This window comes from Thalassophryne amazonica, chromosome 9, assembly GCF_902500255.1.
Source record: "Thalassophryne amazonica chromosome 9, fThaAma1.1, whole genome shotgun sequence".
In the NCBI taxonomy this organism is placed as follows: Eukaryota; Metazoa; Chordata; class Actinopteri; order Batrachoidiformes; family Batrachoididae; genus Thalassophryne; species Thalassophryne amazonica.
In genome coordinates this window covers 75,254,357-75,273,163 of record NC_047111.1, presented here as the reverse complement: position 1 = coordinate 75,273,163, position 18,807 = coordinate 75,254,357, and the positions used below count along the sequence as shown (strand labels likewise).

Genomic DNA, 18,807 nt, shown 5'->3' with positions numbered 1-18,807 from the left:
TATCTTTGTGCAGTTTTGTCCATTCCTCTTTGCAGCACCTCTCACACTCCATTAGGTTGGATGGGGAGCATAGGTGCGCAGCCATTTTCAGATCTCTCCAGAGATGTTCAATCAGATTCAGGTCTGACCTCTGACTGGGCCACTCAAGGACATTCACAGAGCTGTCCTGAAGCCACTCCTTTTTCACATTGTCATTATGGGCATTGTGTGTAGAATTATGAGGGAAAAAGATTAGATAATTTTGAAGCGCTGTGAATACTTTCTGGATGGACTGCACGCAGCTTCTATTTCTCTTTCTGAATGACATACACAGACTAGTGCCATATGGTCATCTGCTGCAATCTTTCCCATGTGTTTGAATGCAGATTTATCAGATGACAGAGGCTGGACAGCCACAAAGTATCCGCTAGCTGACCTGGGTCTCCCTGGTGTGTTAGATCCTAAAAAGAACCTGTTTCTGTGCCTGTAACTTAATATGGAGGAGATGCTGCTGCTTCTTCTCACACCCCTCTGCTTTCTGTAAGAATTGTGTGTGTATGTGTATGTGTGTTAAGTAGTCTTTCATTGTTATAAATAATGATGACTTATGTTAAAATTGTGGATGTTTTCCGCAGTTTTAGGAAAGTGTCATGTTTGTGATTTCAAAACAGTTTTCTCCTGAGACAAAATAAATACTACAACAGAAGAGAGTGGATGCAGGATTATATAATAAGAAGAAAAATTTGACACATTTGTTGATTTCAATTTTTGGAGCATTCATAGTGTATTTCGTATTTCTAGGGTGCAAAGAAATGTCAAATTAACTTCCTGAAGCATGGTTTTCCAAGTGGTACCACATGGGGTCTTATCACATCTGTATTTGAATTAGGCAAAATGGAACACATTTCATCTTTTGTTTTTGACGTGACAAGTCGCAAACTCGCATATTTATTTGGACTTGTGAGGTGTGTATGGTTTAAGTGCAGTTTATTGGCTATGCTTTGCTGCCAATCAGCGGAGCTCCTGACCGACACTGCAGTCCAGTTGGTGGCGGTAATGCTCCATAGAAGCTGGTTGCCAACCGCTGTTAAACACGAAGAAGAAGAAGATCAATCAGCGGAAAGTGGCGAAAACGACCGAAGTCCTCCTCGGAGCAGCCGCTGCATCGATAAACATGTCGGCCAGGGGGCTCCGCCAGAGAACCAGGCGAGGCAGCAGACAAGATGCAAACAACGCTAGCACATCTGCTGAATTTCGGGCACCGAAAGAGGAAAAAAGCTGCGATGACAGTAAAATAGCAGAGACGCGACAGGAGTGAGTATGAGTGCGGAGTAACGTTAGACCACAGGCTTGAGTTGGAACTGACACCACTGCTAGCTAGCTAATTTGATAGCTGGGTGATATCGCCGCAGTAGCGACAGATACATCCGATAATTCATTAATCCCCAGTAGGCATTTGTGTTATTTCTGATATATGAGCGTGTCATTGTCATTTGGGATCAAATCACCAGTTGCACCGTTCAGTTTCATTCATTCTCTGCCACTGTAACAGGTTAGCGCAGTCACACACTTTCTTTTTAAGTCGTGTTTGGGCTTTTATTCTTACGAACCTTTACAGTTCGGAAGGTGACGTGTACCAACGTAGCACAAGGATAAATGCCGAGTTGAGCCGCCTAATCTAATCCGATGGAGTGCTTGTCGATTATGAACGCGTGTTAAAAGCTGTTTCATAAAGAAAATAATCTAAACAGTTTATGCGCTGACATTGCGTTCTCTCCTTCATTGCGCCACAATGAAAAATAGTTGATTTTAAGTGATCAGCTATAAATGAGCTCTGATCCTCTGCACATAAACTGTTTAGGTTATTTGTTTATGAAACTGTTGGGTATTTTCTCCTCCAAACATTTTTAAACCTTTAACAAGACAAACAGAGTCAAGAAACACCAGTGAGACAGAAAGTCAAATATTACGCGCGGAGTGCGGCCAGGCTGTACACCAAGGCTACACTAAAGTCTGGCCTGCTTTTCCGCTCTTTTTATTAAGAGACGCCCTCATCACATAAACAAGAAACTTGTCCTAAGGGTGGGGGTAATGACGCAAGACAAGTTTCTTCCCATAACATAAACGCATACGTCAAGTGCAGCTGTAAGGAAGAACACTTCAGGTCAGCACATCTCGTTCGTCTGTTGCAGTTATCAGCTGTTTTGCATCTGCCTGGAACACTAAGCATCACAATCAGTCAAAATTCAACCTTCAGTTCTTTTACTCCCAGTCGTTAGCGGCTACGAAAACAAAGTTATGTTATAACAATAAGTACATCCAGTCCTTCATTCCCAGTTCAGATTGACCCCAGAGTGCTAAAACAAAATTGAATTCTCAGGATTGCATTAAGACAGGTGCAAAACAGCACATCTCCGTTCTCATGAGAAAGAAGACAAAGCTAAAACAAGGTTGAATAACACGTACGTTCTCAGGGTGAAGTGCAAAACAGCACAACACCGTTCTCATGAGAAAGAAGACAAAGCTACAAATGTTTAACAGTGATAACATATATATATATATATATAAAATCCTTAACATTTCCCACCTGTTTATCACCTGTTAAACGTATAGCAGGCATCACCCAGCTTAGTTAGTTAGTTTATTAACTTAGTTTATTCTGTCCACGTTTTTATTAATTGAACACCACCAACAGATGGAAGATTTGAATCCAGCTGCTATTTGATCAACCAGTTTATACTCGTCAGGCACTCCTCTTTGGGGTCTCAAATTGCCTTGTGAGTTGTGTTTTGCACATGTCATGCATGCTCTACAATGCTGTTTTGCATATGCATCGAACCCATAAAGACAAAAAATAGATTGCAATTGCGATATCATACCCCCTGATGAGACATGCGTCACGCCATGGCTCATAATAGCTGCCCATTTAAACATATTTTTTTTTGGCAATATGGGTTTCTTTTGTGGTCATATCCGGAGGGGTGTTATATAGGAGAAAAATAGAAAGAGCTGTTGCCGCCTTTGCGGTTTTGTCAGCAACGTCATTTCCTTTTGAAACACTGTCAGAGCCTTTGGTGTGAGCCGCACATTTGCATATAGCAATTTGGTTAGGCAATTTCACAGCGTACTGAAAGCGTACTGGCTGTCTGTATAAATTGATACAGCCGTACCTTTAAACAGATAGCAAGCTGCAGTTAAAGCAACTAATTCAGCTGCTTGTGCTGAAAATGAGGATGGCAATGAAGCAGAATCCAATACTTCTGAATTTGTGACAACAGCATATCCAGATTGTGTTTGTCCATAAGCGTTTTTAGTGGAAGAACCATCCACATACACAATTGTACTGTTTGGGATGGGTGTGTCCTGGAGGTCTGGACGTGCTTTCGTACAGACCGTAGCTACATCAAGACAATTGTGCGGCTCACCATCCTCAGGTAAGGGTATCAATGTGGATGGATTCAATGTTGTACATCGCTCTACCGTAAGATGTGGTTGTGATAATAGCAAGGACATACACGAAAGATGTCTTGCTGGGGACAAAAGGCTCATGTTTGTCTGCAACAGAAGTGCAGAGACTGCATGTGGAACTTTCAGTGTCAACTGATGGAATAGAACAACATTACTGCTACTTTGAACAGCCATAGAGGCTGCAACAACAGCCTGTACACATGGTGGTAGAGCACTTGCTACTGCATCCAATTTAGATGAGTAGTAGGCAACTGGCCTCAATTTTGAGCCATACACTTGAACCAAAACACTAGTCATGAACTTATTCTTACAATCAACTGTTTGAATGAATGGTTTACTATAATCTGGTAGTGCCAAAACTGTGGATGACACTGTTTGTTTTACTTTTACAAAAGCTTCCTCAGCATCTTTGTTCCATTCCAACACGGTTGACATTGAAATATCATCCTTGTACATCAAATCAGAAAGTGGACTAGTCAATTCTGCATAGCAGGGAATCCATGCCCTGCAGTAATTAGTCAGTCCAAAAAATGACATCATCTGCTTTTTGGTTTGTGGTTTTGGAGCGTGCAAAATTGCTTCCTTCCTGTCAGACAGGATCGTGCGCCCTGTGGCTGATAATTCATGTCCTAAATATTTTACTTTATCCCTACACAACTGAACTTTGTTTTTACTCACTTTGTGGCCATTATCAAATAAGAAACATAATAATGCTACTGTGTCAGTTATGCAGTTTTCTCGTGTGTCAGAGGCAATCAAATGTCATCAACATACACTAATAGTTGGCTATCTGCCGGTGGAACGAAATTAGCTAAACATGCTGACATGACTTGAGAATAAATAGTTGGGCTCTCTGCGTAACCCTGCGGTAATCTGGTGAATGTATATCGTTGTCCTTTAAAGGTAAAAGCAAACCAGAATTGACTATCTGGGTGTACTGGTACGGAAAAAAAAAAAAAAATGCATTACTGATATCTATTACAGAAAAACAACTAGAATTTAATCTCAATGAGCTTAACAGTGTGTGCGGATCTGGTACACATGGAGCTCTTTTTACTACAGCAGCATTTACTGCCTGCAGATCTTGAATCATTCTCCATCCCACTGAGGGCGGAGCCTTTTTTTACAGGAAATATGGGTGTGTTACATGGTGAATCTGGACATGGCACTATTACTCCTGCTGTTAATAAATTCTCTATTACTGGCCTGATTCCTTCAATTGCATCAGGTTTCAATGGATACTGTCTTACACATGGTCTGTATTCTGTTTTTGGTCTTATAACTACAGGTTGTGCATTTTTTTATCAGTCCTACGTCTGAAGGACCTGTTGTCCACAATCCTGATGGTACAGAAGAGAGAAGATCGTCCTCTTCAGGACTCAACTGAAACACTCAGGATTGTGAAGTGGACACATCAATCTGTGTTCCAGCTGTCAGCACCAATGAGACATTAACTGGCACTTTATACAATTTAGTTGATGGACTGAACTCCGTTCGTGGTCCAACTCTGCTCCAATCAGTGGCTGACAAAGCTGTTATGACTGTCAGTCCCAATTCTTGCCATTCTGTCAAATATGGTTTACAAAGTGACACATGTAATGGCATACCTGTGAATCTCAATTTTAAAACATCTTCAGTGGCACCTGTTACTGTTATGACAGCTGTTGAGTTGCCATCATGAATCAAATCGGTCATTATCAGCTTCACAGGTGAAATATTTTTCAATTTGTTTTCATACACTGGTGTTCCTGGCAATATGCCACTATGGACTCTAAATACACTCTCAAATCTGCATCTAAACTCTATCCATGGTTCTCCTTCTTTCTGAGTTGTCCTGGTAATTTCAGTATAATTTATCTTTGGTCCTAACACTCCTTTTGCACGTGTAATCGTAGCTTCCACTCTTGTTTTCAAGACTAGATCATCATGTGTCAGTGGTACGCCTTGTTGATCTGCAGGATTCCAGTCTCCACGTACCTGACTCCATTTAGGGCCACATGCTTTCATCCACACCTGTTGGACTTCAGGTCCATTAAGGTGGTAAGATGTTCTAATGTTTTCTATATCCTGCATAAATCCCTCAATGTCGACATGTGGCGATGGTATCATGTCGACTGCTGCTTTGATATCATCAGCATTCCATGTCCGATAAACGAGCATGGTTGGTAGCTGTCCTGCTGTTTCTGCACGAGGATTTGGTACTTCTATCATAGGATAGGCACCTCCCTGATCACTATGTTCCACCATGGGAGGGGCTGTAGGCACTTTTGCTTGACTGCGTGTTTGTGGTTTTTCTGGTTTTTCTCTTTTTACCTTAGGTTTTACTGCCAAATCATACTGTGGTGGCAATACATCGTCATCCTCTGGTAGAGGAGATAAAGGTCTCTTTGCCACCGACGGTCCAGCCGGCGGTGGTTGTTGAGGCTGTTCTGGTTCTCTGTGCTGAATTATCACATCTTCTTCTGCCTTACCTACAGCTTTCTTTTTTCTTGCTTTCTCTAATCGTCGCTTCTCTGCTCCCTTCTGTCTGTTCTCTGCTTCTTCCTCCCAAAATGCCACTAAATCTGCCCCTACTTTCTGCATCTTTTTCTCATCACCTTTATGTTGCTGTTCTAACTCCTTCTTCAGCTTCTGTATACTGATCAGGTTCAGTCGTCCGTCAAAGTCATGTTTATTAATCCAGGTCTCCAATTTTTTGTTGTTTTTGGATTTTTTGCTTCCATAAATTTCCAGTCGTCAGTTGATAAATTTTCCTTATTTATAGACGTCTTACCCCCCATTTTTATTATCCCTTGTTATAATTTGGACTTCAGACGGGGGCACACCTAGGGTGTTCTAAATCTGAAGTTTTCACACTTTCTTTGGACGTGACAATTAATTTGCCGTCGTGTGGTTGATTCCTTTCACCTCCCCGTAGGAAGCGGAATCACTTGCCTCTGCTTCCACACGCACGGTTGTCACTAACGTTGTCCAAAGTATTACACACACACAGTTTTCACACAGTTATTTACACTTGCGCAAAACACTATTTACACATAGAAACACTCCTAATAATCGTACGCGTATTCTTATGCCAGGGGAGCTCACCCTCCTGTGAAATTTAACTAATGTCCTGCATTAGGGGACTCCGCCGTCCCTGCCAAATTTAACTACTTTTTACAGTGCACGTATTTCTACCCGGGATTTCCTTTACGTATTAAAACAGAGGAGTCCGTATCCTCCTTCCGGAATTTAACTACTTGCGTCCCTCGCAACCGTAGAGGAGTCCGCCCTCCTTACAGAGTTTAACTGCTTTGCATTAACAGACGATTCTGTATCATCGCTTGCGGAATTTAACTGTTTATGTGATCTGATCACCACTCACTCAGTACTATTTACAAAGAAATTTTACTCACTGACTCGACTTCCTGTCTGTCTTCTTCGGGAAAATCTCGTCAACCAGACGATGCCAACGGTGGTCGACAATTGCAGACACGATCAATCGATCGGACCTTGGCCAAGGATTTACGTCTGGACTTGACGACCTCCGCTGGACACCTCCGGTATTGTTGAGCTCCCGGACGAGCCCCCAGTCAATGTTGGGTATTTTCTCCTCCAAACATTTTTAAACCTTTAACAAGACAGAGTCAAGAAACACCAGTGAGACAGAAAGTCAAATATTACGCGCGGAGTGCGGCCAGGCTGTACACCAAGGCTACACTAAAGTCTGGCCTGCTTTTCCGCTCTTTTTATTAAGAGACGCCCTCATCACATAAACAAGAAACTTGTCCTAAGGGTGGGGGTAATGACGCAAGACAAGTTTCTTCCCATAACATAAACGCATACGTCAAGTGCAGCTGTAAGGAAGAACACTTCAGGTCAGCACATCTCGTTCGTCTGTTGCAGTTATCAGCTGTTTTGCATCTGCCTGGAACACTAAGCATCACAATCAGTCAAAATTCAACCTTCAGTTCTTTTACTCCCAGTCGTTAGCGGCTACGAAAACAAAGTTATGTTATAACAATAAGTACATCCAGTCCTTCATTCCCAGTTCAGATTGACCCCAGAGTGCTAAAACAAAATTGAATTCTCAGGATTGCATTAAGACAGGTGCAAAACAGCACATCTCCGTTCTCATGAGAAAGAAGACAAAGCTAAAACAAGGTTGAATAACACGTACGTTCTCAGGGTGAAGTGCAAAACAGCACAACACCGTTCTCATGAGAAAGAAGACAAAGCTACAAATGTTTAACAGTGATAACATATATATATATATATATATAAAATCCTTAACAGAAACCGTTTCCACTGGAGCTCAGTTGATGGGTGAAGTTAAAGCGAAGATTTGCGGTAACTTCGTACGCAGTTTCGTCCTGCACATTCATGGTCAGGTAGCCTACGGAACCTGTGGGTACAGTTTATAAATCTGTGGGCTCAGATCATCGACTGTTTGGTTTTGTTTACAACTGTAGTTCCCAGTTTCGCCACCAGGTTGCTATCTTGCGAATAGCCTCGGTCCCCCATACCCAATTAACAGCTGTTTTTAGTTTCGTCAGTGCTCATATCATAGGCTCCATGCAGTCGACAAGATGACGCCTCCCTTGATGTTTGTGGATTACAAGGACTCCCTCGTTGTGACTTGTACATCTCTGAAGGAAGGGCGTGGGGGGGAAACTGATTTAACATTGCTGAAAATTAAAACACCAGATCAGTAGAAAAAGCAGCTTTGTAATGCTCAATAACAGAGGCCTGCCACTGGCTGCATCATTAGTGGATGCTGGATGGGTGATGGAAATTAAGCCTCGGTCCCACCGAATAATAAGCCATGAATAATGAGCCACGCATGGGTGTGTCAGTGATTATTCAAAGAATGATCCATGTTTTATATCTGCAACTAAGGCGCCTCTATGTGCCTCTTTGTACCTCACATGTGCCAGGTATCAGCCTCTAGTGAGCCACGACCAACCTGTCATTTGAGTTCTGTCCAGCCTTGAATGGCTTGTGTTGCCGCATATGATCCACGTCAAGCCACATATGTTCCATGTAGTGCCATTTAATGCAACATTGATGCACTTTTAGGCATGGGCTTGGTCAAACCTCCAGCTCTCCCACACTTGGTCCCTTTTAAAGTGTGGGTTTTCACATCTCATCTCGATTGTTTCATTTCATCTCAATTTTGGTGTAAAGGGTCCAAATAACAAAAATTGTCACTATTGAACTAATGCACCTTGCTGTAATACATGCATCAACTACTATGGCTACTATGTGTTTCTGCTAACTTGATCTCTAGTTGGATATATTTAATGTAAAATATGCACAGTGCTTTTTAAAAAATGCCTTAATCATGAAGAGGCTTAAACACCAATTTAGTCCATCTAAATCCAGTTTTAATTTTCTTTTTAATCATTAGATTAAAGCCATTTAAAAATGTAAAAAAGAAAGCTTTTCTGTTTCAATTATGTTATAAAGATATTTAAAATACATTTAAATTGAGCTATCATTGGTTTATTTTTGTTTATGAATCAACTAATGGCATCTGTCCCTGATTATTGTCATAATTTATTTTTAAAAAGGTCAGCAAGTCGTGGAGGGCAGGTTTGGGCTCCAGAAGGTTCGACTGCATTTAAATGCCTCCTCTCTGCACGTTTTTGTGCAGCTCTGCTTAGCAACATCTCAGACTGTGATGAAACCTTCAACTACTGGGAGCCTGTGAGTCTGGACTATCATTAAAGAGCTTGAAGTGCAACATGCTGCTATTCTGCTTTGTTTGTCTTTTGGCAGTTTGCTGTCTTTTAAAAGAAAGTCTTTAATTATGCTTCTTTTTGTTTATGACAGATGCATTACCTGCTGTATGGCACAGGGATGCAAACCTGGGAATATTCTCCTTTGTACGCTATCAGGTCCTATGCTTACTTATGGTTACACGCTCTTCCTGCTTGTTTGCATGCTCATGTACTACAAACAAATAAGGTAAATATTTTAATCCATCCTTACCAGTATATATTTTGCAAATTTTCACTAAATCTAAGATTTAAACAGTATTGATGTTTAAACATAAATATGACCAATGACAAATATGAATAATTGAACTTTGATGGAAATCTGTAATGCAAAATTAGCCATTATTTTTGACTGTATGTTTAAATGTGCTGTTTTTAATGTTTATATTTGATGCTTATTTACTATATTTGTTTATATTGATAAATATTTTTTATGCGGGTATGGGTTTTTTGTAAACCCTGAAAATAAATTGGATTATTAAGCAAATCTGCATCACCTTAAAATCATATATTTTCCGGTAAAATCGATACAAGTAGAAAACCTGATGTTTCTATGTGGGGCTTGGGTCAATACATGACTGTAGGACATATGCAGCTGATTTTGCAGTTCTTATTGGAACATTTGCAGAGGTTTCCGGCTGTTGCTGTGATTTTGTTTCAGGTGTTGGTGTTCTACTTCGTGCGATGTGTATTAGCTTTCTCCTGCTGTGTCTGTGAACTCTATTTCTACAAGTGAGTTTACCTTCTTAAATATAGCATGTTTGTAAGACATTCAACTCTTTGGAAGTTATATATTTTAGTTGATTAAATTTGAATCACAGTGTTACACAGACAAAAATGCAGAGAGATGATTTTATTGCATAACTGCAAACTAGCAAGTTTGCAATAAAATTGTTCATGTTCATTTGCTGTAGCAAAAGGTATGAATCCATGTACATATTAATCTGTTGTGTTTATATTTGAAATTCAGGTCATTTTGTGTACTTCAGATTTCACTTTATCGTGAAAGTTCTTTTCCCTTTCACTTCTAAATTAAAATATGAAAGTAAATCTGTGATTCAAAGTGTATTTAGAAATTACAGCTGCAAACTTCCAATAGGATGTACTACATATGTTTTATAGGTACTGTAAGTGGTTACAAGTGTATGTGATTATGGAAGTGAACTCTTTTTGTTTGTATGTTTGTTTTTTGTCTGTGTGTGTGACACAGGGCAGTTTGTAAGAAGTTTGGATTACACGTGGGCCGTCTGATGTTGGCTTTCCTCGTTTTAAGCACTGGAATGTTCTGCTCATCTGCCGGTTGGTCAGATGTACTCATTGTATCCATCTTTATCTGTTCACATTATTTAACTTTCATATATATATATATATATATATATATACGAGGTCTATTAGACAATAAACTGACCCTTTTATTTTTTTTTAACTATATGGATTTGAATGACATGCGATTACACCAATCATGCTTGAACCCTCGTGCGCATGCGTGAGTTTTTTCACGCGTGTCGGTGACGTCATTTCCCTGTGGGCATGCCTTGAGTGAGATGTGGTCCCGCCCTCTCGGCTGAATTCCTTTGTTTCACATGCTGCTCGAGACGGCGCGCGTTGCTTTATCAACATTTTTTCTGGACCTGTGAGGAATATCCGAGTGGACACTATTCGAGAAATTAAGCTGGTTTTCGGTGAAAAGGTTAACGGCTGATGAGAGATTAGGGGGTGTTTCTGTCGGTGTAAGGACTTCCCACGGAGTGGGACGTCGTGCAGCACCTCCAGGCACCGTCGTCGGCCTGTTTCGACCTGAAAACATCCTAATTTAAGGCTTAATTCACCCAGAAGAGAAGATTCAGAAGAGGCCGGCATGAGGACTTTATGCGGACATTCCACTGTTTAAGGACATTTTTAATGAAAGACGTGTGCGCAAATTCGCCGAGTCGTTTCCGTGACGACTCGGCAAATCTGTTCTTTCATTACAAAATGTCCGTTAACAATGGAATGTCCGAATAAACTCCTCATGCCGACTTCTTCTGAAAGTTCTCTGTTCTCTGACGACTTACTGGGTCAACAGAGCCTGAAATGTGTAAGTTTTCAACTTGAAACGGCGAGACGCTGCCGCCTCAAAGCGCAGATCGCCGTCAGGCTCCATGGGCCGTCTTTACGGCGACACTACCAGACCAAAATCTCTCATCAGCTGTTAAAATTTTTACCGAAAACCAGTTGAATTTATCGAATGGTGTCCACTCAGTTGTGCCTTACAGTTTTTGAAAAAAATTTGATCAAACAAAGCAGCAGTCTGAGCCATTCCTAAACAATGAAAAAACGACGAGAGGGTGGGCCACTCCTCACTCAAAGACTGCCCACAGGTGAATGATGTAACCGACAGGCGTGAAAAAACTCTCGCATGCCCACGAGGGTTCAAGCATATCTAATGTAATCACACGTGATTCAAATCCATATGGTTTTTGAAAAAAAAAAAATAAGGTCGGATACTTTTCTAATAGACCTCATGTATATATATATATCCTACACTTCTTATTTCCTGTTTCTCAGAGCTCTTTGACACGGTCGCCCCATTCGGACTGGGCTTTGCAATCCAGCTTGAGGCTGGTTCAATCCAGATTGTTTTTTAGCTGGATAGTGTCCAGACCTGTCTTTCAAATCTAGCTCATCCTACACATGCATCCAAAAGCAATCCATCTCAACCCAAATTCAAACCGTGCACTCATATAGGGTGTTGCTGCTTTCCAGAGTACAAGGAGAGAACAAAGACAACCTGGTTGTGTTTTATTTTTAATAGGGAGTAATAACGGACAGCTTGATGGATTATTTAAGTGCAGAGAGTCATCTGTCTTTAAACAGGTAAATGTGAATTTGTGTGATATTTAAGAAAGGAATTCATTAATAATCTCACAGAAAGTTAACTTTTTAAGCCATGTGATCCTGCAGGTGACATAAATTCTGCTGTTATGGCTACTGTGATTGTTTTCTGATGGTGACATCAGAATGGGTGTGTGTGTGCGCGCGTGCATGCACATCTGTTTCTGTGGCCCGGCGAAAGGTTGTGTGCTTTACTGAGGGCTCAATTGGAGAAGACACTGTGGGTGCACAGATGTAGTCTGATGTCATAAACCAGAGATTGCTGGATTCTAGCCAAATTTGTATTTAGACTGCAGCGAATCTCGCCCAAATGCAGTTTACAGGGGTGGGTTGAGCCGGATCGAAAACAGTTCAGCTAAAATCCCATCTCCGCTGTTCAGATTCAGAGAAAACCTGCCGAGCTGGATTGCAATCCCCAGTCTGAAGGGGTTCTTAAATTCAATTGAAAGAGGTTTCACTTTCTGGCTTTAACTCTTTCCCCAAAATGGGCTGGTCGGACTGAAGTATCTTTAGAGATGTGAGAGGTTGACAGTCTTTTTTTTTTTTTTTTTTTTTTTTTTTTTTTTTTTTTTTTTTTTTTTAACTCTATACCTGATATCCTGAAGCTTATCTGAATTTATTTTTCTGCACAGACAACATTATACTTTGAGACTACAGCTCATTTTTGTAATTGATTTCTGCTTCATTTTTATTTTCTGTGATTTATCCCTGCTGTTTTTTTTCTTTTCAGCTTTCCTTCCCTCTTCTTTCTGTATGTATACGACGCTAGTTGCCATGACAGGTTGGTTTCAGGACTCAACACCATTAGCAATTCTGGGTGTGGCTGCTGGTGCCATTGTTGGTTGGCCATTCTCTGCTTTGATTGGGTAAGTTCATAATGTAAAATAATTTTTTTGGCAATAATGTTATAAGGTTTAGATTGCTATGGTTATGACAAGAACAATGGGCTGAATCAGAATAGCACAAATTATGTAAGCGTATATGTTCTGTTGGCTGTTTTGACTTTGAATGTTTTAGGTGACACTAAACAAATTTTTTTTTTTTTTTAAGGAAAAGAGAATATAGTTATAAAAGAAACATTTCATATATTACAAAGCCAACAATTAACTGTCTCACCTGCAATTGAATACATTAAATACAATAGGGGGTAACCAACCACCAAGCCCAAATTGAATCAGGAAGGAATGAATGGAAAATTGATTCTCTCATCATATTGAAAGAAGACTCGCTGTTATAGTTAGAGCTCTGGATGGGACTGGACCGGTACTTGGCAGTGGACTTACATGCAGGGAGCAAGGAACAGAAGGCGTTGTGAACAAAAAGATATTTATTTATAAGAAGAAAGAACAAAGCTGTGCTGGTTAGATGGCCTGCTGAGTCAAGACTGTGCCCGCTTGTAGCGGTGGAAATTAGGGTGCTGCAGGTTTCAGTTCTGGAGCCAGGACCAGGAGGGACGCACAGAGCCGAGGACAAGGAATGTCTAAGAGAACGGAGGAGAGAGATGTTGAGTCATTGTACTTATAACACTGGAAACCTTAAACAATAAACAGTTCACAGGAGGCTTAAAACAGAAGTGTTCACAGTTCTCGAAATAATGTTTTCCTCTTAAGCCCCTTTCACACTGGCGTATTCGTAGAGCTTCCTATTGTGGCGTATCGTCTATGCCGAGTTGAGCAGCTCTCCCCCCACTTTTAGAAGCTCTACACTGAGTTTTTTCTCCCTACGCAGCAGTATGTTGAGCGCTATGCGGGTAGGACTGAAGAAATTAAACGTGCTTAATTTTCTTTAGCGTAGAGCGCCGGACACAGTTTTAAGCAGGTCTGTGCAGCATAGCGTTACTGCATGCAAGTCTGTGCAACACAGTGCTCCTGTACACAATGAAAAACTAAGTGCTGCATCCAGAATGATTCAGCTGGAGAACATAAGAACAGGATCCCACAGCACGTGTGTATGTTCAGAACAGGGAATCGAACCTCAACTCAGTCCTCTCTCTCTCTCTCTCTCTGTCTGTGTGTGTGTGTGTCTCTCTCTCTCTGTCTGTGTGTGTCTCTAATCAAACAATAAGCGCTGTGACTCTTCTTTAAAATAAATGCGCCGTCGGTGCGCTCATCAGATGCCCTGATCGATCAGGTCTGATCAAATCAGCGGATCTGATTGGAGCAACCGGAGCTTTAAAATTTTAACTAGTCACAGTGCTTCATTTACAGCAGCCTTTACCACAACCAGACTCAGCAGCATCTGTACACAATGGAAATGATCCACCAAGACAAAAAATAATAATAATGTTAAATGACTCTGTTTCTGAGCCGCACCACACCGTGCAGTAGAGAACAGAGCGCACTTCCACAGAGGCAGAAAATAGCAGCTTTGGCTACATAACTGTAAAACCCTCATGATACAGTCCACTGTTTTCCAAGTGCAGTGATGTGTTCTGCACAGCCGGCAGGAGGGAACTGGTTTTAAACAGCGGCAAGGTACATGCGCCTGTGTGCACACATTAAAAAGCAAACACACGCAGCTTCAAGAAGATCTGCAAACATGGAAAAAGGCTGAGTACGCGTGCATTTCGGGTGTACCTAAATGAAACACAACTCCACAGTACGTAGCTCTACGAATACGCCAGTGTGAAAGGTGCCTTAGGAAATAAGGTTTACTGTACAGGAATCGTTCACAGTTCATGAATTATCCTCAGAGGTCAAGTGCCACATGTCTGTGACTCAGTTCCAATTAAGCGGGACTTGATGGCTTGGAAAGTTCTTAACTGTTCAAAGTCAGAGTTCATACAGTTCTTAGGAAGAGTTCTTGGAATAGTTCTTTAACATGCACAGTCACAGGCAGGAAGGAGTGAGAATGGAATCCCACTGAGACATGAAGGAACGTAACTGGAGTGGAGCAGAGGCGCGTACTCTGAGCTGAGAGCCGTAGAGTTCCAAAGTGACGTTGCTGTGCAGATAGCTGGGAGCCAGGAACCAGGGCAGTGTGGGAGCTGTGCAGGAAAGACCATTCGCTCTAATACGGAAATTACAGAGCTGACCAGGCTACGTTGAGTTTAGCTGCGGGAAGCTCCGTCGTCTTAGCGCATGGGAGCAGCAGGAAGTCGAGGTGAAGGTCAGGAGTCTCGGTGAAGCTCTTATATTTTTGAGCCAGGAACCAGGACAGCGTGGGAGCTGCACAGGATAGCATCTGGAACACCAGGAAAGACAGTTTGCTCTAATACGTTAATTACAGAGCTGACCAGGTTACCTTGAGTTTCGCTGTGGGAAGCTCCATCACCTTAGCGCATGGGAGCAGCAGGAAGATGAGGTCAAGGTCAGGAGTCTCGGTGAAGCTCCTGGAAGAATCTGAGTTGGCTCTTGGATCATGGATCAGTGATCACAGAGAATCTGACCTCAGGAAAGGAAAACCAACCAAGAATCCAGCCAAGAGTGAGCTGAAAGCCTGGGTTTATATATCCCGCTCCTCATCAGCTGCTCATGCATGGCAGGTGAGTGGCTGTGCTGAGCGGTGAAGCACAGCAGGTATGATTCGGCTCTGAGTGCGCCATCTGAGGGAAAAAACTCAGAACTACAAACGGGGTTAAAACGGGACAGGGAGGCAGACCATGACACTCGCCACACTATCCAAAAAGTTATCCTTGAGAATCTATTTTTTATTTATTTATTTATTTTTTAAGTTTAAGAAAATGAAGAACATCTTTTATCCAAAGACTATAGGAAGGAGGTACTGGAGATTTCCAATTAATCATTATTAGCCTTCTGGCTAGGAGAGTAAGAAATACTAGAGCATCTTTTTCACCTGTGGAGAGAAAATGAAAGTTTTTAAACCAGTCTTGGAGCATGATAGTCTCTTCTGCATAATAATATAACATAATATCTGTTTTATACTCTGTGTCATTTCTGAAATACAGTCATCATTTTCTCCCTATTTAAGCCTCTGTGCTCCAGCTGTGGTTGGACTGTCAACCCTCTGTGCATATGGTCACTAGTTCATGTCCTATCTGGGGCTGGCACCTGATGGCGTCCTCCAGCTCACCCACCTGAAAAAGGAGGACCTGACTGGTTTCAGTTGGAGTGACATAAGGTGGTGAGGAATCGAACTCACCACCTTATGTCATCATTGTGTGCTACTCAAGCAAGCTCATCTCCAAGATTCAGGGATGAGTATGGAACTGTCTTACTTCATTATTTAAGAGAGTAAATTATATTAATTTTTTTTCTCCCGTCTGCAGGATTCCTATTGCCTTTGACCTGGTGTTGAAGAGGCAGTGGAAAGATTTTATCATCTGGACAACTGTTGCTCTGCTCCTACTACTGGTGAGAAAACTCTAAAATGGATGTAAAAATTAATGTATGTGTATAATCAATACCTTATTGTGAAACATTGCACTAGTCTGCATTGGGGAGATCAAAAATGAATTTAAAATTTGGTTTGCATGTGCATTGTTATTGTTTTGCTGCACTTTTCAGTTAAATTTCCCAGTGAAAGATTCTGGTCTGTAGTTGAAAGGCCTGAGGTTTTTTTGCACATATGTTAGAATGTTAAAACAATTCATTTAAGTATTGCAGTACTATTTTAATCTTTATTTACAGTAATAGTGGTCTTTGAAACCTATACACTTCTGTGTGTTTGTGCATGCATGTAAGCATCATTTAGTGTGTGAATAATCTGTAATTGTCTCTAAATTAGATAATAGAGGCATTGCTAATGCTTAATGTACATTAATGATATTTTCCCTTCTATTTATTTGTTTTGTGTGTGTGTGTGTGTCTGTCTGTATTTCTCTCAGGTACCCTTGGTGGCAGTAGATTCTTTCTTTTACGGCAAACTGGTCATTGCTCCACTAAATATTCTACTGTATAATGTGTTCACACCACATGGACCTGATCTGTATGGTAATTTATAAAAACACACAGAATTAATAACAGGCTCTGTAACATCAGTTGTAAAGACTTTGTTTTAAAGACAGTTATTTGTATGGACTCTAGAGGGAGTGCAGTCATCAAAATTATCGTATAAAATTTTGCTGTGGTTACAAAAAGCAAATCATCTTTGTTTAGGTGCCAATAATAGGCTTGATTAACTTAGAAATACCATGGGTTTTCCTAAACCAGAGAACATGGGTGCTGTACCCTCATACTTTTGGTGTGCACCCTTTTCCCAACATGCTGATTGTAGCCTTAGATGCCATTTATAATATGCTAAAACAATGTTCCTGTTCATTAGAAACTGTGTGGCTACTCCAAAAATACATAAACCACAACAAATAGACAGCCAGATAGCTTATACGGAATTGATTTAATGCTTTTCCGACTGCACATTGCTGTTAATCAGTCTGCGACACTGTCTTGGATCATTATGTCCGCCAAGGACGTGATAAAATCTATTTATAAAATTATTACTATAAAATTGGTCTGTCTGTCTTTTAGCAGGATTACATCAAAACTACTGCACAGATTTTTATTAAGTTTTCACCGCAGATAGATATTCGGCCATAGGAGGCTCCATTAAATTTTGGAGGTGATCTGGATCCAGATTCTGGATCAAGTTTCACTTTATGTTGGCTTTGAAGGATTGCTGTTAGCAGGATTATGTCAAAACTACTGCAGGGATTTTGACAAAATTTTCACCACAGATACATATTAGGCCATGGAAACCTTAATTAAATTTTAGAGGTGATCTGGATTTTGGATCAAGATTTCATTTTATATAGGCTTTGAAGGATTACGTCAAAACTACTTTATGGATTCTCACTAAATTTGCGGCACAGATAGATATTAGGGCATGGAAGACTCAACTGAATTTGGGAGGTGATCCAGATTCGTGGACGTCAGGAATCTCTGATTGATCTTGTCTTGTTTATGTCCACATATTCTCACAAGGTTTCCACATAGCTGATAAGTGTGTACAGGATCATCTGATGTAAAATGCGTTTCTCTGTCTTGTAAAGTATACTTTTATCAAAGGAAACTTACGTTCTTTACTATTTAAACTTACTCTCTCCTCTTACTTCAAATTTTCTAAAGCTCCATACCACATCCCCCGCTCATTCGCTTCAATCCCTCACCATCAGTACTACAATCATATAATCTTAGTTTACAAATTATTTTGAAGACATTATTATGATTATTATTATTATTAATGTTGTTGCTGTTATGTTGTTTAATTTTCAGGTACAGAGCCTTGGCATTTCTACTTTGTGAACGGGTTCTTGAACTTCAACCTGGTGTTTGCTCTGGCGCTGTTTGCTCTACCGCTCACAGCGCTCATGGAAACGCTGTTGCACAGGTTCAATGGTGAGCTCTGGTTGTTTCCTAAGCTTTCACTAAAATGTATTTATTTCTGAAATAGGAAAGTCAGTAGTCAATGTTATCTTTTTAAAAATTATATACTATATTATAAATAACTTGTGTGGGCCATGATATAGCTGATAAAAGTAAAGCAAGCCAAAGTCCTTGCGATTAAAATCCACGACACATTCACTGCCATTTTAATCCAGAATCATTAGGTAACATTTGGAGCAAATTTTTAGCTACGTGAAGGTCATTCACTTGTGTTCAATTAAAGTTTCATGTTTGGAACTGCACGTGGCACCAGGACACCCTGAGCCGGAGGTCGATGATCGACTTTGTAGTCATATCATCTGACCTTCGGCCACGTGTCTCGGACACTCGAGTGAAGACAGGGGCTGAGCTGTCGACCGATCACCACCTGGTGGTGAGTTGGATCC

At 40.8% G+C, this 18,807-nt stretch overlaps 1 protein-coding gene across 2 annotated transcripts in view; it reads left to right on the top strand.

The window, feature by feature from the left end:
• Positions 1–1,098: 1,098 nt before the first annotated feature.
• alg9 (ALG9 alpha-1,2-mannosyltransferase) overlaps positions 1,099–18,807 on the top strand; it is a 39,176-nt gene continuing 21,467 nt past the window's right edge. Inside the window, exons 1-9 of one of the 2 annotated variants that reach the window (XM_034178411.1) lie at positions 1,099–1,293; positions 9,000–9,135; positions 9,262–9,396; positions 9,868–9,938; positions 10,417–10,505; positions 12,811–12,946; positions 16,309–16,393; positions 16,867–16,972; positions 18,251–18,373. In XM_034178411.1, the coding sequence (XP_034034302.1) occupies positions 1,154–1,293; positions 9,000–9,135; positions 9,262–9,396; positions 9,868–9,938; positions 10,417–10,505; positions 12,811–12,946; positions 16,309–16,393; positions 16,867–16,972; positions 18,251–18,373 (1,021 nt within the window). In that variant the 5' untranslated portion in view covers positions 1,099–1,153. The remainder of the gene's footprint in view (positions 1,294–8,999; positions 9,136–9,261; positions 9,397–9,867; positions 9,939–10,416; positions 10,506–12,810; positions 12,947–16,308; positions 16,394–16,866; positions 16,973–18,250; positions 18,374–18,807) is intronic. The other variant, XM_034178412.1, reaches the window with a different exon arrangement.